Consider the following 22,167-nt stretch of genomic DNA (forward strand, 5'->3'; position numbering starts at 1 on the left):
TTGGGTAGGGGGGCAGAAATTGGGTTGGAGTGCGGAGTTTTCACTGAGGGCCTTTTCCAGGCTTTGTCTTTTCATTAAAGACCACAGGCTTTTTTTTTAAACTTAAAAAATTTTTAAACTCCATGTTTATTTCATACCTTCCAGGTCTTAGCTGGAAACTGGTGTGACTGTGTGGGCTTCTTTTTCACCTGAGTGCTGTGGTTCATGTAACAGAGATCTATTCAGGTCTGAGGGTGGCCCTGCCATGTACCAGGCAGGCAGTAGGTTCCTTCCATTACTCACCCTGGAGTGGCCCTGTGAGCCAGCTCTGAGGTGAAGCACGAGAACCACAGAGGTTTTTCTTAAAGCCCGGATGTGGACTTTTTTTTTCTTTTTTTCTGCAACATACGCAGGCAGGGAGTCTCTTTTCAGTGTGAGGAGTGATATTATTAGAATGAAGGAAATGAGAGATTCTTGTTGACGTTGTGGTCTGTGTGCAACGTAACAGAAAGAACAGGAGTGCGATCTTTGCAGACTGCCTGCATCTATCGCCAAGCCCTACTTCTGAAGAGCTGAGTGATCGTGGGTGATTTTCTTAAATTCTCTGGCATCATTTTTCCCATGTGCAAGATGGGAAGGACAGTAGTAATTCTCTCATAGGACTATTGGAGAGCAGTAAAACCTGGAAGAGTTCCTGGAACACAGTGAACTTGCAAAAAGTATTAGCTATTCCCAGGTGAAATGAATGTGACGTGTGGTTGTAGTTAGGAAGAAAGTTGCTCCTCATCACCAGAGAGAGATCCTTGCATTCAGAGACACCTTGTTCAGACTTTGAGGTTTAGTAGCAAATGGTGTGTCCTTCGTCTGAGCTTGTAGGAGAATGACTGAAAAACAGTCACACAAACACCCCCTGTTTTCCTTTCTCCTTGTTTCCTGATCTGAAGATGAGCCAGTAACAAGGTAGACAATCCCAGTTATTGGCTTAAACTCTCTTCCTGTTGTATGTAATAAAAGTCTTGAAGTTCCCACTGTCCCTTTTCTTTTTCTATTTAAGCTTATGCAAGTTGTGACAGACTTGATTTATATAAGGATATAGTCCTAAAAAGTTGTGTGAATATAGTCTTTTTAATAAGTATAGAGTACAGTGCTATTTGTTGTAATTCTATGATGAAACAATTGAAAAAGCTCTGTTTTTCGAGGGAGGAGTAAAGCAGATTTTTGAGGAGTAAATCAGAATTTAGCTTGAAGGGGAATGAAATTAAACTTATTCATTCCCAAAGCCAATGATGTAGTAATATTTGTTAATGACAAGATCTTCACACATTGCAAAATTGCCTACCATTTTGTAAGAGATGGCAATTCTCTGTACTTTGAGGGGGTTACTAAATACTGTAGTTCACTTGGTAATGTGTGGTAATTAAGGGAATATGAGAAAATAATAGGCAATGTGTTAGGTGAGTTGAAATGTAGGTAAATCTATACTATGTGAGGAAAAATACTTATGCTAATGAGAAGCAAATTGATGTATGATGAATGGTTAAAATCCATTGGAATTTTGAGAACATTGTTTCAATTTCAGTCCCTTCCTCTCAATACATTATTTGTAAGAGATTCTAGTAAACCCAATCTTTTGATTGGCAGTACCAGTGACTCAAAATTCAAAAGATAAGGTTGGTGCAGCAGCAAAAAATAGAATTTTATCTGGTCAAAGTAAGATCTGCTCTGGGATTTATTTATTTATTTAATTTTCTTTTTCTTTTTTCTTTTTTGCTTTTTAGGGCCACACATGCCACAGACGGAAGTTACCAGGCTAAGATCAAATCAGAGCTACAGACAGCTACTGGTCTGCACTACAGCCACAGCAACACCAGATCCAAAACATGCCTGTGCCCTGTACTTGCTTGGGGCAATACCAGATCCTTAACCCACTGAGTGAGGCCAGGGATCAGACTAGCATTCTCATGGATGCTGGTCAGGTTCATTTCCGCTGAGCTCCAGGGGTTTATTCTAATGGATCCCCCAAATGAAAAGATATTTAGCTTCCTGAATGTGTCTGTTACACAAGTGAGGCGAGGTTTTGGTGGTGAGGCCAGGTTTTGGTGAGCTTGTTATTGTGCATAGGTTATAAAAGTTTCCATAACTCTAGTTTCTTTATAAGGTAAGGATAATGTCACTTTACTCCCAGGATTTTCCCCTCTACCAAGCACTAAATCAGAATATACAACAAGCCAATGATCACAGCATCTGCTATATGGCAGGTCTTTAGTATCTATTGTGCTTCTTTTCCTTTCCTTGATATAAGTTACGAATAATTGAAATAGACCTAGCTTTGTTGGGCTTAGTAAGAAAGTCATAACACCAGTTTTCCTTAAATAGCTGAGCTTTTGATTGGCATAATGTTGCTTATATTAACTGCTGGCCAGAGAAACTGGTAGAAGTTAGAGAAACTTGAAGAATATCAATCAAAGAGAAATCAAAATTACAAGTATAAGCAGTCAAAAGCTCAAGCATGCCAAATATTGATGAGAATGTGGAATAACAAGAGTTCTCATTCATTGTTGGTGGGGATATAACATGGTACAGGCACTTTGGAGGATAGTTTGGTGGTTTCTTACAAAACTAAATACATTCTTGTCATAGGATCCATCAGTCACACTCACTGATATGTACTCAAAGGAGTCAAAAACTTATGTCCACACAAAAACCTTCCAAGGGTATTTATAGCAGTTTTATTCATAATTGCCAAAACTTGGAAGCAACCAAATGACTTTCAACAGGTGAATGGCTAAATAAACTATGATCTGTCCAGGAAATGGAATATTATTCAGCACTAAAAATAAATGAGCTATCAAGCAATGACGGAATATGGAGAAAACTTAAATGCTTTTCACTCAGTGAAAGAAGCTGATCTGACAAATTTACATACTGTATGAATCCAACCATATGACATTCTGGAAAAGGCAAAACTATGGACACAGTGAAAAAGATGAGTGGATGCCAGGGGTGTGTGCAGGGAGATATATTGGTGGTGCATAGAAGATTTATAGGGCAGTGAAAATACTGTTTGATATTGTAGTGATAGATACACATCATTACACATTTGTCCAAAAGCATAGTTTGTACAACACCCAGAGTGAACCCTTAAGTAAGCCCTTGACTTTGGGTGATTATGATGTATCAATGTAGGTTCACCTGTGGTAAAAAAATGTGCCATTCCGGTGAGTGAGGTCAGTAATGGGGGAGGTCTGCATACTAAGCCACTACAGGAACTCCAGGGGTTTATTCTAAATGTGGGGCAGGAGGGAAATCTCTGGGACTTCCTCTCAATTTTGTTATAAAAATAAGTGTTCTATATTTTTCTTTGTTAACTTTTTTGTTTTTAAAATTTTTAAATTAAAAAAATACTTAAAATCATAAGCATAACATCTAAGACGTGACATCAACTGAGAAAATTTCAGCTGTAAAACTTCTACTTAACCATCACTTTTCAATAGTATCTTTGAATATAACTGTTTATTTTTTGGAACATGTTCAATATCTTTAAGAATTTAACCTCAGTTCTAAATATTCTTTTGGTTCCTAAGCTAAAGAGTATCTGTGCGTTTGAATTCAGTATAAATCTTCCTGAGCACCAATGTTGCTGAAATTATCACATGACGCATTTGCTTTATGCTTCCCAGATTGCTTTGAACTTCGTGAGGCAATTCTGGCTACCAGACTTGTTTGTTTTCTCTGAGTAAATAGTCTTCCATCTCCAGAGGCATTTTTTCATAGGTTCATAAACAGCCTTTCTCTTAAAAAAAAAAACTTATGAAGTGCTGTCTTCATTTTTGTTGATTTTCATATCTAGGTGGAAACTTTAGCATTAGATACCATGTGAGGAATGTATATGTAGGGGGAGAAAGGACCAGTGGTTGAATAATAGTTTCTTGGTTCACCTGCCTGCTTAAAGAGCTATCAGTATCAGCATTATGTCAAACATGAAGGTAGAAATATCTCTGTGGAGGACCTGTTAAGAACCGGACTAGTATCCATGAGGATGTGGATTTGATTCCTGGCCTCACTCAGTGGGTTAAAGATCTGGCGTTGCTGGGACTGTGGTGTAGGTCAGCAGCTGCAGCTCTGATTTGACTCCTAGTCCAGGAACTTCCATATGCTACAGGTAAGGCCCTAAAAAGAAAAAAAAAAAAAAAAAAGAATATATGAAATATCACTGCCCCATGGTTTGGTGGCACCTGCATTTGACTCTCTATCCTTTTGGAGCTTTATCTCTATGAATTTATTTTTCTATAAATTGTGGGACCTGACTCATCAGAGGAAGATTCTAAACCATGTATGGACTGTATGCAAAGTGGGGAATTGCAAATCTTGGTTGTAATGCTAAACACATCTGATATTCTTGTATTAATTTGTAGGCTAGTTGGTGTAATAAACAATTCCTAAGGCTCAGTGGCTCATCACAATGAAGGTTTCTTTCTTGTTTATATTACCCTTCAATGTGGATAGGTGGGGAATTTTTTCTTAGAGTCATTCAGGGACTTTGCCACATTATACGGCTTTTAAACCCACTGGATCATTTACAGCCAACTGTAATGAAGGGTGGAAAGTGTAACAGTATTCTCTGGAAGTAGAGAAAAAGTTTTGTTAAGAATCCAGCTGTTGTATCTGTGTCCTGACTTCAGCTTCTAACCTAGTTGACAAATGTATTTTTTTTTTTTGGATTAAATTTATCATTAAAGTTTTTGACAAGGAATGTATCATTCATTTTCTTGTTTAAAACCCTGTACATAAAAAATCCAAAAAAGAAAAAAAAAGATAAATAGATTCCTGGAAAAGTGGTTTTTATCCTAAAAACACAGCTAAATATGTTGGGGCTGTGTCTGATATCTAAAGCTTGATGAAGATTCTGAATATACTGTATTCCCATAAGGCCAGTTGAAACTCTTCTCCCCTAACTCTGTGTGGTTAACCATTTCTCACAGGCCTGTTTCATTAAAGCACTAAAATTATGCAGACAGAGTTGGAAATGTTCTTTGAAGTGCATCCTATCATCGTCCTTATAATTTTGGTTTTTATTTAACACTTAGCTCCCAAAGTGGGACCATGGCAATATCTTTGAGTTATAATTCACATCAGGCCTTCGAGGAGTTTGTGATGCTATTTTATTGCTGGCATACAAAATCCACGAGGTTAACTGTACTGTGATAGGTCACATAGTGAGTCAACGACTGAGCTATGATTAGCGTTGACAGCTGGTGAGCTTCTAGGCTGTTGCTAACTGAGCAACATTGACATTCATTTTGATTTGACTTTGCATTTCACTTTCAACTATTTATCCATTTTAAGGCCTCTTTAAGAAACTTTTTAAAGATATTGTGGGACTGAGGAAAATTTCTATAAATGCTTTGGGAAAAGTCCTTTAGTGTTTCTCTTCCCATCTTCCTGCTTAATAGTTAAACTGTGTTAATGCTAGGCCTCCTCTTGATAGAGTTTGCAAATTGAGAAAATAGATGCTTTCAGATGTTAGGCAAAGTAATTTCCCTTGCTTTATTTTGAAATATGTGATTTTTCAGCAAAGAAGTTCTGAGATCCATTTACATGCTTGTGAATATAAACTAGAAAAATTATAATGTGTATATATTGGATGAAATAATTCACAGAGAAATGGGAAGTGTGCATCACAAATTTACCGCAAACTTTTTGTTTATTTGTTTTTGGTTGTTTTTTTTTTTTGTTTTTTTGTTTTTTTGCTTTTTAGGGCCACACCCAAGCTAGGGGTCAAAATGGTGGTACAGCTGCTGGCCTACGCCAGCCACGGCAGTGCAAGATCCAAGCCACATCTTCAACCTACAGCACAGCTCATGGCAATGCCAGATCCTTAACCCACTGAGTGAGGACCAGGATTGAACCTGTATTCTCATGGATCCTGGTTGGTTTCATTACTGCTGAGCCACAATGGGAACTCCCTGATTGCTATTAAAAGAGCTTCTTTGTGATTTCTCAAAGGATTCACTGCCACTTAAAGGTGGGATAGCACCTTCAGGGTAAACTCAAGCTCTTTTCTCAGCCATCTTAAAAGGATGGACTTGTTTTATTTTCTCTTGTCTGGTCCCCAGTGGAAATGACAGACCACCTATTAGCAACTCTTCCTACAGAGTAAACATGAATCCCTCAGACAGTATGTTCATACTGAGAAATGTTGCTTACGATCTTGTAAGTACAAGAAGAAACATTATTGTTTGGAATTACAAAGTGATTTGAGAGATGCAAGGTCATAAAAACATCTCAAGATTCACTCTAAGGAAATGCTTATTGCATTTTCTTTCCAGGAATATAGAAATATAGGATTTTTTAATAACAACAAAACATGAAGCAATTCCCCTTAAGTTGAATGGTTCCACTATCAATATGTGATTGAATCATGTAATATGAGAGAGTGATAGTTGCAGTATGAAGTGATTTGCATGAAACTCTGTTTTATACTCCAATTATTACTCTGCATGATTACAGGACAACCTGGTTGTTAATTGCCTGTGGTCTTTAAATATGCACTTCTTTCAGAAATAGACACTAATTATTAGATCTTGTTTTCGGTCTCACCCGAAGTTGCAAATGTCTAGGATTTTTTTTTTTTTAATTTGCAAGTCTAATGGTGTACAGACATAGTAAAACCAATCTCATTCTGAATCCTGTTCTTTTTTCTGGGATGTAAAGTCTCAAAGATTATGAACTTAGCTTTCAATTCTATGTAGGTGTTCTGTGTGCCAGTCTTTTGATAAGAGTCATACGTTTGCTATCAGAATTCTGGAGAAATGTAATCTTTCTAAAATGTAGAGGAACATTTGCCTACAACTTAAAGAAAAAACACCTACTTCCCCACAGCCCATCATAATTAAGTATTATCAGAAATAACAACATCAAAGTAATATTAAATATTAGATTTTTTTTTTTTTTTTTTTTTTTGTCTTTTGTCTTTTTGTCTTTTGTTGTTGTTGTTGTTGCTACTTCTTGGGCCGCTCCCACGGCATATGAAGGTTCCCAGGCTAGGGGTTGAATCGGAGCTGTAGCCACCGGCCTACGCCAGAGGCACAGCAACGCAGGATCCGAGCCGCGTCTGCAACCTACACCACAGCTCACGGCAACACCGGATCGTTAACCCACTGAGCAAGGGCAGGGACCGAACCCGCAACCTCATGGTTCCTAGTCGGATTCGTTAACCACTGCGCCACGACGGGAACTCCTAGATATTTTCTTAATTGTGCCAAAACAAGAACTTTTTGTTTGGGAGCTGTGCTTGGACTTATGCTAGGCATAAGGCAATTTGCTTTGTGTCTTGGGCTCTCCTTTTTTCCAACATCAGTGGCTGAATTAGGTAACAGATCCTAAGTAGTGTTTTAAAAGCAGGATAAGCCCAGCGCTACCAGATTTAGGATCTATTACCTAATTCAGCCACTGATGTGGGTCAGACTGATGTGATGAAAGTGTGAAGCCAGTGAGTGGGAATCCTGGGCTAGCAAGGGTGCACAAACGCTGCTTAAGGGCAGCAGCTGCTGTTCAGTTTCAGCAGATCCTAATTTTTATGTGAAATATGGTAAATTTTTGTTATGTGTTATTATTATTGTCTTTAATGAAGTATAGCTGACTTACAATATTATATTAGTTTCAGATGTACAACGTAGTGATTTGATATTTTTATAGGTTACATGCCATACAAAGTTATGATAAGCATTAATGACTGTATCCCCCATGGTGTATATTACATCTCTGTGACATATTTATTTTATAACTGGTGGTTTTTATTTATTTGTTTGTTTATTTATTTATTTATTTTGTCTTTTTAGGCCTGCACCTGTGGCATATAGAGGTTCCTAGGCTAGGGGTTGAATCAGAGCTGCAGCTGCTAGCCCATGCCACAGCAACTCGGGATCCGAGCCACATCTGTGACCTACACCGCAGCTTGTGGCAGCGCTGGATCCATAACCCACTAAGCAAGGCCAGGGATGGAATCTGCATCCTCATGCATACTAGTCAGATTCTTTTCTGCTGAGCCACGATGGGAACTCCCAAACTGGTAGTTTTTAACCTCTTAATTTCCTTCACCTATATCTCCCATCCCTGCACCCCCCTCCCTTCTAGCCACCTAGTTATTTATCTGAGGAAAATAAAAATACTAATTCAAAAAGATACTTGCACCCCAATGTTCATTGCTATATTATTTACAGTAGCCAAGATATGGAAGCAACCTAAGTGTCCATTGACAGATGAATAGATAATGAAGTTGTGGTATATAAATGCCATGAAATATTAGCCATAAGAAAAGAATGAAATCTAGCCACTCGTGACAATATGCATAGGCCTGGAGGGTATTATGTTCGGTGAAATAAGTCAGACAGAAAAAGACAGGCTGTGTATTTAATTTATATGTGAAATCTAAAAAACTGATCAACAGATAAAACAGAGACAGAACAGTTTTTAAATGTTGGATAGGTAACTCATGCTTTTAAGAAGGTATGTATGCTGACCAATTCACTACAGTGACTTCTGGTTTTAGCACATGCTATTCCTACTTTTTTACCTGGTATTATGTCACTCAGCAAATGCCTATTAGTCTTTCTTGACCTGATTTAGCAATGATTTCCAGGAAATCTCATGTCTGGATGAGGGATTCCTCCCATGGCTCTTGTACCTTCTCCTCTATCTTAAATCTCCCTGTTAAGTGATATAATTGCCTCTTTATCTTATTGGCTTGTCCTCCAGTCTGTAGAATCCTTGAGGGCCTCCACTGCATCCTGATTGGGTCAGGTATCTCCTCAGGTGAGGGCGGGCACATTGCCTTTTCAAGGCTTCTCCCAGAACCTCTGGAGTAGTCCTTTCATGGAGACTCTTCCCCACATTCCTCTATAATCAAATTGCCTTCGAAAGAAGGAGGGTGAGGAGAGGGCAGGTCTAGGAAGATTTGGAGCTTGGAGGCTGGAGGCCTCTTTTCTTAAAGCTTGTTGTTACTTACCTCTACTCTTTTATTCCTGCTGCTTTTCTCTTCTTTATTTCCCCTCGATCAACATATTCTAGGGAAGGTAGAGTGCAGATGTGTTTTTGTGACTCAAAGCCATATGAGACTCAAATGAGTCTCTCTCTTGTCATAATTATAAGGAGGGCCTTAGGCTGTGTTTACTGCCTCTAAAATAAACTTGGTGCTTAGCTTCTCAGTTGCAACACTTTCCAGCTTTTATGAAAAAAATAAACAAAAATAAAACGTTATTTTAAATGTAGTGTCAGAAATTAAATAAATTACCCTCAATAGTGCCGTATATTTAAAAAATATATTTTTGGAAGGACTATTCAACAAAACCTCCACAACAGAACCATACCAAAAAAACAAAACTTTCTGTATTTGGCAACTGGTGATATCTCATCCTATTATAATTATTTAGTCTGCTCCTTTATTTTTTTTCTCAAATTATATGTAGAATCAATATGGCATAGTGCTGTAAAACTTAGTCCCTATCACCAGGCATGTGGTTCAATTCCTAGCTCTACCATATACCAGCTGTGTCATCAGGGGCCAAGCACTTAACTCCCGTGTCTCAGTTACTCTTCCTGTAAAATGGAGCTCATAGTAGTACCTAACTCATAGAGTCATTGTAAAGATTGCAATGAGTGAAGAAAGTGAAACCTTTATAATAGTGCCTGATACATAATTGCTATGTGCAGTTACTTATTATTCTATTATATTAATAAAGTCAAGTTTGTTGAAGTATAACTTGGGGTATAATTTGCATGCAGTAAAATTCACCCTTTGTAAGATACAGGTCTTTGAGTTTTGACAGGTGCATATGGTTGTGTAATCATCACCACAGTCAAGATGTAGAACATTTCATTCATCCTCAAAGGTTCTCATATGGGTCTCATATGGGCCATTTCAAAACCCTGACAATCACTGATCTGTTTTCTGACCCTATGCTTTTGCTTTTACAGAATGCCATGCAAATAGACCCATGCCCTATAGAATCTTCTGAGTCACACTTCTTTCATTTGACACAGGGATTGGCAAATGTTTCCTTAGAGAGCCAGGTAGTACATGTTCTAGGCTTGAGGGCCATACTTGCTCTGTTGCAGCTACTCTATTCTGTTGTTGAAGTCATGCACTACATATGAATGATTGGATTTGGCTGTGTTCCAATAAAACTTTGTTTATTAAACAGGTAGCTGCCAGTTGGGTGGGAAACCAGAATTTGCCAATCTGTGTCCTAACATAATGCTTTCGAGTCCCATTCATGTTGCTGTAACTGTTAGTAGTATGGTTTTTTTTTTTTTTTTTTGCATTTTAGGGCCACACCCATGGCATGTGGAAGTTCCCAGGCTAGTGGCTAGGGATCAAATTGGAGCTATAGCTGCCAGCCTACACCATAGCTCACAGCAACACTGGACCCTTAACCCACTGAGCGAGGCCAGGGATTGAACCTGCAACTTCATGGATCCTAGTCGGGTTCATTAACCACTGAGCCATGAAAGGAACTCCAGTAAGTAGTCTGTTCCCTTTTTTTGGGGGGGGGGCTTTTTTCTTGTCTTTTAGGGCCACACCTGCAGTATATGGTGGTTCCCAGGCTAGGGGTCCAATCGGAAGTGTAGCCGCCATCCTAGCCAAAGTCACAGCAACGCAAGATCCAAGCCACCTCTGCGACCTACACCATAGTTATGGCAATGCCAGGTCCTTAACCCACTGAGCAAGGCCAGTGATTGAGCCTGCGTCCTCATGGATGCCATTCGGGTTTGCTAACCACTGAGCCATGATGGAAACTCCTAGTCTGTTCTTTTTATTGTCAGTTATTATTCCAATGTGTAGATACACCAGAATTTGTTTAGTCATTCAGCAGTTGAAGGATGTTTGAGTTTTAAACTAGTTTTTGACAATTACAAATAAACACACTGGAGTTCCTGTTGTAGCTCAGCAATAACGAATCTGACTAGTAACCATGAGGATGTGGGTTTGATCCCTGGCCTTGCTCAGCGGGTTAAGGATCTGGCATTGTTGTGAGGGGCCACAACTAGGATCTGGTATTGCTGTGGCTGGAGTGTAGGCCAGTAGCTACAGCTCTGATTCAACCCCTAGCCTGGGAGCTTCTATATCCCATGGGTGCGGCCCTAAAAAGACAAAATTAATTAATTAATTAAAAAAATAAAGCTGCTGTGTACATTTGCCCACAGATATTTGTGTGAACCCAGGTTTTGATTTCTCTTGAGTAAATCACCTGCCTGGGTTCAGGGGAACCAGTGGAGGGGTTGTATGGTAAGTGTATTTATATCTTAATTAGAACTCTCAAATTGTTTTCTGAAATGGCTGGATTATTTTGCATTTCCATCAGCAATGTAAGAGAGTTCCAACTGTGTTGTATCTACTCTGACACTTGGTATTGTCCATGTCTTTTTAAAATTTAAGCTACTCTGAAAAGATATAAAGAATCTTAGGCATGAGTAAAGATATTTATCTTTAACTCATATTAAATTGAAAGCTCTTGAAGGGCTTTATACAGGGAAATGACATGCTTTGAGTTTTTAAATAATTATACCAGCTGCAATATGGAGAATGCCTTGGAAGAAGGAGTGGTATATGTGTGAAGACCAGTAGGAGGATATCATTTTAGGAGAGGAAAGGTAGAGGAAAGGGAAGATACCTTGACTTGAAAGTGGGTGGTAAAGTCGATGTGACTAGGTGTGAGAATTTTTTTTAAGAGGTGGAATTTATAGAACTCAGCGGTTGATCAGATATAGGACTTAAGAGTGTGGCAGAAGCAACTAGTGTTAAATGGTACCTTTCTGAGATCAGGAAATTGTCAGGGGAAAAAGTTTGGGGAGATAAAGTTATCAGTTCAATTTTGAGATAAACTCGAGACATCCAAATGGAGGTGCTAAGTAGGTAGTTTGATATCCAGATTCTGGCATATGGGGACACAACTGAGCATCAATTTTGTATGCAATAATATGGTTGAGATTCCCTGGAGAGGATTTTGAGTGATCTGAAAAGAGTAAATAACAGATGCAAGAGGAACCTCAGTGTTTAATGTTGGACAGTAGACAGATAAACACAGGAAGTAGAAGAGAGTGGCTTCAAGCGGCTAGAAAGAGATGGAGGACAAAGAGACAGAGAGATCGCTTTAGACAGTCATCTTCCAGGTACTGAGGTGAGTGATCAGTCAGTCATGTGCTGAGGTGACACTACAAGAGGAATGAGAGTAGTTGATTGGATTTTGCAGCACGGTGGACCTCGGTCAGTGGTGGTGGTGGTCATGGAGGTAGTACTGGTGTGTATGTGAAAATCCATCTTAAAGTGAGTTGGGAGGTAAATAGGAGGTGAGGCATTAAAAAAAGCAAGTTATACAGATCTTTCAAGAATTTTTGGGCTGATTGTTAAAAACATAAGTCATAGACATTTCTTACTGTTTGTTAAGATGAAACAGGTCAGAGCATATGCATGAGAAAGATGAGGCAGGGGATGAAGACAGGACAAACAGTGTTGTCAACGGAGAAATACAATGCATGAGAAATACCCATCAGATCTGGGGTACTTGCTGAAGCAGAGATTCAGTTGAGTTTAATATCCATAGTTATGACCTATTAGCAGCGTAGAATGGGGGCTTTTAGTATTATCAAGTTCTAATGAATTCTGTCATATAGTATAGTCCTTACATTTATTTTAAAACTATTTCTAGAAAACTTACCAAGCAGCAAATGTCAGCACAATTCTTTTGATGTGTGAAAATGCTCTGGCGGTTTAGTCACTTGTCATTCTCATGTCCAAGTCTTACCCATCTGTCATGGCCCAGTTGAAACCCTCAAGTGAAAGACTCTCCCTAATCTGAATGGTCATAGCCTAGTAATTTTTCCCCCTGTTTTGGCGTTTGTTCTGGTATGTATTTACTGTGTGTGTACACATGTATGTTTTTTTCTCATTTCTTCTCATATGTTGAAAGCCAAGGACCATGGATAAAAGGTGTTATATTCTTTGCAGCACCTAGCCAGTTACATTTATTTAGCTTGTGACCTTAAATGCATGTAAATGTGAACACGGGAAAGTGGTTATTAGCAGACAATTAGGAGGAGTTATGTAAGGAAGCATAAGATTTTTGTGACTTGGCATCTGAATTAACAGAAAAATTATGGTACTTGATTATAACCCTGTGTTTTTATGATACTTAGTAAAATATGTTTTGTATGTTCCCTGTTATATGCTATTAAGGAATTAAATTATTTAATACAAATAACTCTTTGGTGGTACTTAATAGTTTGCCAACTACTTTCATATCATTGTTTCATTCAGACTGGGGCTAACTCGGAGATGTAGATATAGAGACATATCAGGGGTTTGATCCCGTACTGCAAATCAAGAAACCCAGGCCCAAAGAGAAAGTGAGTCAAAAGTCCCTTTACTGGTAAACAGGAGTGCTAAGACCTAAGCCAGGAGCCTCTGATTCTAACCTAGCCTTCTTTCAGTGTACTTCTAGATTTATTTTTATAGAAATCCAATTGGCCCAATAATAGTTAAATCCAATTGTAAGGAGGACTTTGGTCTAGTATATGTAAATGAATAAAACATTCACTTACCAAAACAATTATCTGATCTCTCTGTCAGAGCTAAGATCACCTTTTCTAGAATAAGCTTAGTTGTGGTTCAGCGCTTCATATGTGGCCCTTACAGCAGAATGGGAAGAATGCTGCCCTTATGGATTATGCTGATGCTCTGATTTAAAGAAAAGAAAAGAGGAGTCACGTATCTGTGGATAACTTACTACCAGAACAATGGTAGCCAGCACTGTCTGGTATAGTGAACTGACCTAGTATTGGCATTTCAGAAAAAAAAAAAAGATTCTTACCTGTTTTTCTGGGCTTTTGATAACTTTTGGCAACTTTTAAGACTAAGGCATCCTAAATAAAAAATGGATGATAAGTTATATTCTAATGAAAAAACCTGAAATAGGGAAGGTCATTGTCCTTTAAGGGGACTATGGCTGGCTTTAATTATATTATTGTTAAAGCTTTCCCAAATTTAAATCATGTGTATTAAATATATAAAAGCTATAATTTTATGTTAAACCATTTAATGAGGAAGCCTCTGACTAAAATCTTTGTATAATATTATTCCCATTGGCCATAGCTGATTATTATACTGGATAATAACTTCTGTTGAACAGACTCTTTAATTGTACTGACTTAAACTTATAGATCCCCAAACTCTAGAATATATTTTTGTCAAGGGAATTAAGGAATGAAGAACATATACTTTTAAGAAATTGCAGAAAGGCATAAAGTGCTTTTTCCTCCTCCTTTCTTCACTTTTATATGTTATCTGAATGAATGGCTGCTACTGGGTAAAACATTTCCTTATGTTCTGCTATAAATTGTCTTAGACAAGGTATTTGGGAATTGCTGTACAGTATGGGAAGTAGTTGGACTTGGCTCTACATGAAACCAAAACAAACAGTAGAGGTATTGACTCTGAAACCAGGTATTTCATGGTTAAATAGTTATGATTCATGGGGAAATAAATACACAGAATTTTAAGGACTTCTTTTTTTTTCTTCCAAAGCAGATGGTTCTATAGAGCTTGTGGACTGTGGACTATGGTCTTGCTCTGGCATTCCTTATCTCTGCTACCAGTCTCTCTTTTGGTATTTTGCAAAATATATTAAATTGGCATTCCAGACAAACACCTAAAAATGGTCTCCTTCTACCCCAGGTGAACCTGGCCTTTGTTGAAGCAGCAGACTGCGTTTCAGAACCTGTTAACAGGGAGCCTCCCTCCAGAGAAGCTCAGATACTGACTTTGAAGAACACGACTGAGTTCGATGTCCTTGTCATTGGAGGCGGAGCAACAGGAAGTGGCTGTGCACTAGATGCAGTCACCAGAGGTGAGTCCTGGTGTGGGCGGGTGTAGCACAGGTAAAGGTTTCATTGGTCCTCCTGATATAAACACACAGTATGCACTCTGTTCCGGTAAAGTCACCTTTCTATTGCATTTCTTAATTCTCCATCCTTTGTGAAGCACCTTCTCATTTTTAAAATAGAGGTACTTGCACAATTTTAAAATTAAATGTAACTTGTCCTTTACACTGAAATGAATTTATTTAAAATGAAAGCTTTATATTCCTGTGAATTCATTGCTTTGATATTCTGGTTGTTGCTTTTTTTTTCCCCTAATAAATAGTAAAATATGTTTATATGAAATGAAACTATTTGTGTATCATCTACAATCATATTTATGTCAGTGAAGGCTACCCTTTATTAAAATTAATTAATCTTGCAGTTCCTGTTGTGGCTCAGTGGGTTAAGAACACAAAAGAGTATTTGTGTGGATGTGGACTTGATCCCCGGTCTTGCTCAGTGGGTTAAGGATCCAGCATTCCTGCAAGCTGTGGCATGGATTGTAGATGTGGCTCTGATCTGGTGTTGCTGTGGCTGTGGTGTAGGCTGGCAACTGCAGCTCCAATTAGACTCCTGCCCAGGAACTTCCGTATGCCTCAGGTGTGGCAGTAAAAAGAAAAAAAAAAAAAAAGAATCAATCTATTTGAATAATTCTTTTTGTTTCTGTGTCTCCAAAAATCATCTCTTCCAATGAAATATGGACTAAAGTTTGGGAAATTCTAGTTTATGTGACTAAATAATGGGAAAGAGTAACTAACCTACAGTTCTGTCTCATTCTATTAACTTTAGGAAAGACATTGTGGCACGTTCTTTCAAAATGGAAGTAGGATTTTAAATAAAAATGTTAATATGGAAGACCAGTGCTCTTACATATGACATATTTAATGATTTGTTTCTTTTGCCTGTGGTTGTTAGTTTGGAGTTTGGAATCAGAAATCTGGGTACATATCCTGGCTTAGCTGCTTTGTCAGATATATGTGTGTGTGTATACACACACACACACACACACACACACACACACACACTTGAGCAAATTACTCAATTTCTCTAAGGTTCTTCGCCTTTCAAATAAGGAAATAATACCATTTGTTAATGATTATTGTGAGGATTAAATGTGTATCGTGAAGAGGTGCTTGTCACACAAAGTAGAAACTCAATAAGTTGTAGATAATATTATAAGTGCCATTATTAACACGAAGGCAGAAAGCTTTTAGAACCAGTTGTGGAGAGAGAAGTAGAAGTGGAAAGACAGGGTTGGGCTTGATAGGCCAGGGAAATGCCTCTGGACTTTACTGAATAAGGAAAGCATAAGCAATAAGGAAGAAGTAGGCATGGGTATAAACTTTTAAGACATCTAGAAAGAAATAAAACAGAAAGAAGGTAACGATATGGTAGAATATGAAGAAGGGCAATGTGTGCCAGAATTGTATTTTATTTTCTTTGTTTTTTCCCTTAAGGATAGGAACCATGAGTGAGGGGAGTTCCCATTGTGGCTCAGTGGTAACGAATCCAACTAGTATCCATGAGGATGAGGGTTCAATCCCTGGCCTTGCTCAGTGGGTTAATGATCCAGCGTTGCCTTGAGCTGCGTTATAGGTTGTATACACGGCTCAGATCTGGCTTTGCTGTGGGCTGTGGCATAGGCTGTCAGCTGTAGCTCTGATTTGACCCCTACCCTGGGAACTTCCATATGCTATGGGTGCAGCCCTAAAAAGACCAAAAAACAAACAAACAAACAACCCACCCCCCCAAAAAAACCCAACATGAGATGTACTACTTATGGAAAGGGGTAGGAAACTTGGATGGAGAAAAGGCTTAGAGAATCCAATAGGAATAGGGGTACTTTGCTCTGGTTAGGAAAGGATGTGTGTGTGTGTGTGTGCGCGCGCGCGCGCGTGTGTTCCCACGTGTGTCCAATGTTACTCAGAGTTGGGGCAGAGAAAATACAAGATAGGGTAGAATCCCAAATTGAGAATTGACTGGGTATCAATGTTAGAAAGAGAAAATGAGAAAAGCTTTTGTGAAGGCAAGAACTTGTTTAAATAGAGTCTGAGGACTGGTCGGGGGAGGTAAGGGGAGTAGGAAAGCCAGCTTCCTTCAAAGAGTTAAGGTAGGTTTTGGGATCATGAGTGCAGCACTAGTAAGACAACCACTAATTAAGTGCCTTTTAATCATTTTCTCCTTTTGAGGCGTTTCACCTATGCTTGCTTTTGTGTATTTTCTAGATTTATATCTTTTTAAAAATGTAGACAAGGTCATACTGCAGTTATTACTCTGCAGTGTGTTACCTAAGATAACAGTATATACCAAAGGTGTTCTTATTAATGATTCTTTAGATTGTTTCCAGTTTTTTGTTTTGTTTTATTTTTCTATTTAAAACAATATTGTCTGTGAGTCAACTGCTGAGCCACCTCTGAAAATATAAAGACTCATAAGATGTGTCCTTGCCTTCAAGGAGCTTATAGTGTTTTAATATTTGCTGAACATTTTTCCTTTGGACAGTAAAGGACATCAACTAGTACATTAGCAGACAATTGTGAGTGATAATAGTGACAATGATGATTTTGAAAGGGTAAGAGTTTCCAGAACTAGAATGTTGACTAGATTTTTAATACTTATAGTTAGTAACAGCTAAGAAAATGTTATGCTTTTAATATCTCCTGGCATATCAATTGCTATCTTTTAAAATAATTGAATGTCTTATTTTACATATATGGAATTATGACTTATAAAAGGGATGGATAAACCACACTTTGTATTTCCTTTATTATGCTGGTAGCCTTTAGGGGTAGCATTTATAATTAAAATGTATAGAGATGCTGAAGTTAATCTATATTTATCCTTTTACTACAATTTCTGATCATATCAGTAGCCCTCTGAAGTGTGAAAGAATCATGGGCATTTGGTTAATGAATTGTGCATTGTTGCTGTTCATTCATGGAATTTGCTCTTTTATTATATTTGATGCTTCGCTTAACAACAAATTTTGCTTTCTCTGCATTTGATATGTTTTTACCAAATTATTCCTGATTGTATCCATTAATCTTTAGTCACATTTGACAAAAATAAATTACTGTGATCTTTTAAAGTTACCAGTAATAATTAGATTTTTCAGGACATCAAAGTTTGGGGGGAACCACTAGATGTTAAAGGGCTTGTATAAAAATGTTTGCACAAGCTTTTTGATAAAATACTATGCCCAAATGTAATTTTGGTAATGGATAAACAAAGACTGTAGAAGGAAGACAAAAAGTCATGAAGTTTTCATGACGAACATTTATTTGCATTCTTACCATCTGCATTTTCTTCAGGAATCAATTTTCATTTGCTTCATTTGGGAATATTATTTTATAAACATAATATGCACAATTCTCCGCACGTTCTCCTGCAGGTCTCTAGGATCAGTAGAAATTGCTTCTGTTTAACACCTCTGTGGCCAGTCCCTGGGCAGAGGCCCAGCCTCCAAGCACAGTGATAGGCGCTTTGCCCCCAAAGAGAGCTAGAATGAAGAGAATCTGATAAATATAGTCACTCCCTCATGATGCTTCAAGATGTTTCAGTTCTGTTTGTTCTTTTATGTGACTTTACCAGTATGTGTCAGAGATCACTTAGTACATTTTTTGGTTTAAAGTCTGATTTATTAACTTAAGCTTTATGGCTTTGATTCATATTCCAGAGAAGACTGCCTCTTACTGGGAAAAAACATTAACTGTAGTTCTCTGGTTTAACAGTGTATATGTACTTTTAGTTTATGGACGGTGCCAGGCTAGTAATTCCTGAATTGTTCCTACATTTCGTCAAGCTTAAGACAGTATATAGTGAGTAAGGACCCAGGCTATGAAATTATAATGAAGTGGCATCAACTAGGTTTCATCTACTAGGTTTCATCAACTAGGTTTCATCTACTATAATGAAGTGGCATCAACTAGGTATCATCAACTAGGTTTCTCCGTGGCCTTCAATAAGTGTCTTAATCTTATAGAGAGGCTCAAACTTCTTAGACATAAATGGGGGGTAGCAACAACACTTCTGCATAAATAAAGGTTTATGAAGGGAAGGAGGTATGTGCATTCCAGAAGACATGTAGAAAAGGGAGAACCATGGAAGATAGTGAATTCTGGGAATTACAGGTCTCCACCCCACCCTCCTACCACCACCCACCTTTCGCCATGAGGGTAGAGAAAATCCTATTTCAAGACAGTAGAATTGCAGCAGATGAAAGTTTGCTATTTGCCAGACATTGCTAATTAGACCAGGTTGCAAATTGCTACTACACTTGATCTGGAAAGTTAATGTAATTTAGTGATTATGTTATAAGTGATTGTTTTTGATAGGAGTGGGGTGGGGAAGATTTGAGAAATTGTGCCAAAGTTATCTGGAATAATAAGCCTTTGAGATTTACTAGATTCATTTTGAAAAAGCATAATGACAAAGGAGATTGAGCTCTAGCAGATATTGAAGTGTATTCTAAAGCTATTTTAATTAAAATAGTTTGCTAAAGGAATAGAGAGGTCAGTGAAACAAAAGTAAGGGTCTAGAAATAGATCTAAATATGGCACATTGAGAATATGATAAAGGCAGTATTTCATAGCTGTCATTATTGGTTATTTAATGTGATGTTGGAATATCCACTTTCCCAAATTTATGTATATATTCTGTTCATCATGCTCCATGTGGATCAAGAATTTAACAATAAAACACCACAAACTTATTAGAAGAAAGTGTATGTAAATCTTTTAAAAAATGGAGTAAGCATGATGCCAGTAAAGCAATTTTCCTTTTGGAAAATCCTGTTAAATCCGATTTCATAAAAGTTAAAATTTATTAAAGGTAGAAATACAGTTTACACATGTGAAATTGGAAAAATAACATGAGGCAGCATTTGCTTCATACTATTTTAAACTTTTTTTGTTGGTTTAATATGTCTATAATAAAACACATATAGATGGATTCTTCATTTTTTTGTCTTTTGTCTTTTTTTGTTGTTGTTGTTGTTGCTATTTCTTGGGCCGTTCCCGCGGCATATGGAGGTTCCCAAGCTAGGGGTTGAATCGGAGCTGTAGCCACCGGCCTACGCCAGAGCCACAGCAACGCAGGATCCAAGCTGCGTCTGCAACCTACACCACAGCTCACGGCAACGCCGGATCGTTAACCCACTGAGCAAGGGCAGGGACCGAACCCGCAACCTCATGGTTCCTAGTCGGATTCGTTAATCATTGCGCCACGACAGGAACTCCGATTCTTCCTTTTTTTAATACTTAACAAATAGAATCTACCTTTCAGTAGGTGCTTTTGGCCCATTTCCGTTTATTTTGATGCCATGTGCTTTTATTTTGTATTTTTTTACCTTCCGTCTTTTTTTGCTCCATTTCCTTCCTTCCTTTCCCCCATATTAAATCAGTTTTGTATTGCTCTCTCTTTCCATGTTAAAATCGGTAGATATAGTTGCTGCCACCTTTAAGTCCCATCAGAGCCTTTTTTTCAGAACCAAGTTGAGATTCCTGCCCTGTTTTGATCTTGGACATCCTACCAAATGCCCTGGCCTGACTGCTGCTCTCCAGGCTGTGTCCATCTTCCCTCCTGCTGGGTGTGTCCCAGCAAATAGTCCACAGCCCCAGATGGCTGTTAACCAAGGCTCTTCAACCCTTTTTCAGTCCCAGTATTCCAGCACTGGTCTGCCTGCTTCACCTCTCCCTGCAAGGGAGACTTGTATTCCTCTTGCCTTTTAGGAACTGAAATCCTGGTTACCTTTGTCTGTTTGTAGACCTAGATTCCACCAAGAGAGAATATTTTGGCCCAACTACTCTGTTCTGAGTTTCTGCTACATTTCTAGTTCATGAATTGTTTATTTTTGAGTCAACCAGGCATTGAAATCTGTGTATGTATGTGTAGGAGTGTGGGTTCATGCACGTATATACATAATTGTATCTTTTTTTGGAGAGGCAGAGGAATTTAAAGCTGCACTTACAATGGTCAAAACTTACAAACTGGTCAAAATTTTACTTATAGCAGCATTTATAATAGCAAAAAGAGTGTGGCTGGGTTTAATAAATTGGGTACATTCCATTATCAAAAAAGAGGTTTATAAGTATAGGGAAAATGGCTAAAATGTATTGTAAATTGAATAACAATTTGAAGAATGAGTTTGTTAGTCTTACTTGTGTTTGAAGCAAAAAAATACACAGGTTCATAAGCATAGGAAGTTTTTGGTAGAATATATAGAACACTTTCTGGTTAAAATTCATTGGCTTTTGTAACTAGGAAACCAGTGGTGTATTATTCTTTCTTTTCACCCTTTTATATTGTTTGGATATTCCTTCTCTTTTAAAACATTGGTTGTTTCTAAAATAAAATAGTAAAAATAGAAAGGAACAACAGCAACTCCCTTACTCCCCTGAAACTGCATTACTATAATTAATGTTATGACTTAATACATTTTTGTGCCTCCATAAGCATGTGTGTGCTTAAGGAACACAAAGTATGTTAATATATTCTAACTCAACAGTAGTATCTCCATTAATGGTTTATTTGTTTCCAACATAAAAATAGAAATAGGTATTAAGTAACCAATCCAATATTATACAGTTCAGTAAAATGTTAACATTTACTGTTAGAAAATACTAGGTTTAAAGCACAGGAATCCTGATCATAGGGATTAACAAGGCAGGATTGCTTTGCAGCCTTACAGGAGTGTTATTTTTTAGAGAAATTGATCCTTCATATAAAATGCTCAGACTTTGAGTTAATTCCTTTTTTCTTTCTTTCTTTCTTTCTTTCTTTCTTTCTTTCTTTTTTTTTTTTTTTTTTTTTTTGTCTTTTTGCCATTTCTTGGGCTGCTCCTGCGGCATATGGAGGTTCTCAGGCTAGGAGTCGAATCAGAGCTGTAGCTGCTGGCCTACGCCACAGCCACGGCAATGAGAGATCCGAGCCGCATCTGTGACCTACACCACAGCTCACGGCAAAGCTGGATCCTTAACCCACTGAGCAAGGCCAGGGATTGAACCTGCAACCTCATGGTTCCTAGTTGGATTCATTAACCAGTGAGCCACGACAAGAACTCCTCCTTGTCTTATTAATGGCATTGGCTTTCTGAAATCCAAAAGTAAGTGCCCAAAGCTTTTCTAATGAAAACTAAACTCCCCCTTCCTTAACTTAAATTGTTTTTCCTTCATGTGGCATGTGGCTTTAATAACTGCTCATACTACTAATATACAGTGTCTAAACTTTCTGATTTGTGTGTTATTACCTTGATGCCTCTGATAGTTATTCCAT

General features: G+C 38.0%; 1 protein-coding gene across 5 annotated transcripts in view; it reads left to right on the forward strand.

Moving 5' to 3' along the window:
• GPD2 (glycerol-3-phosphate dehydrogenase 2) overlaps positions 1 to 22,167 on the forward strand; it is a 136,092-nt gene that overhangs the window by 37,974 nt on the left and 75,951 nt on the right. For all 5 annotated transcript variants that reach the window (XR_014828997.1, XM_021075780.2, XM_021075778.2 and 2 more), the window contains exon 3: positions 14,711 to 14,882. Coding sequence is in view for 4 of the 5 variants with exons in the window: in XM_021075780.2 (XP_020931439.1) it covers positions 14,711 to 14,882 (172 nt within the window). In the remaining variant the exon portion in view is untranslated. The remainder of the gene's footprint in view (positions 1 to 14,710; positions 14,883 to 22,167) is intronic.

Source organism: Sus scrofa, chromosome 15, assembly GCF_054392235.1.
Source record: "Sus scrofa isolate SSC_HxYL_T2T_F1_AM1 chromosome 15, Sscrofa_HxYL_maternal_Yorkshire_Landrace_v2.0, whole genome shotgun sequence".
In the NCBI taxonomy this organism is placed as follows: domain Eukaryota; kingdom Metazoa; phylum Chordata; class Mammalia; order Artiodactyla; family Suidae; genus Sus; species Sus scrofa.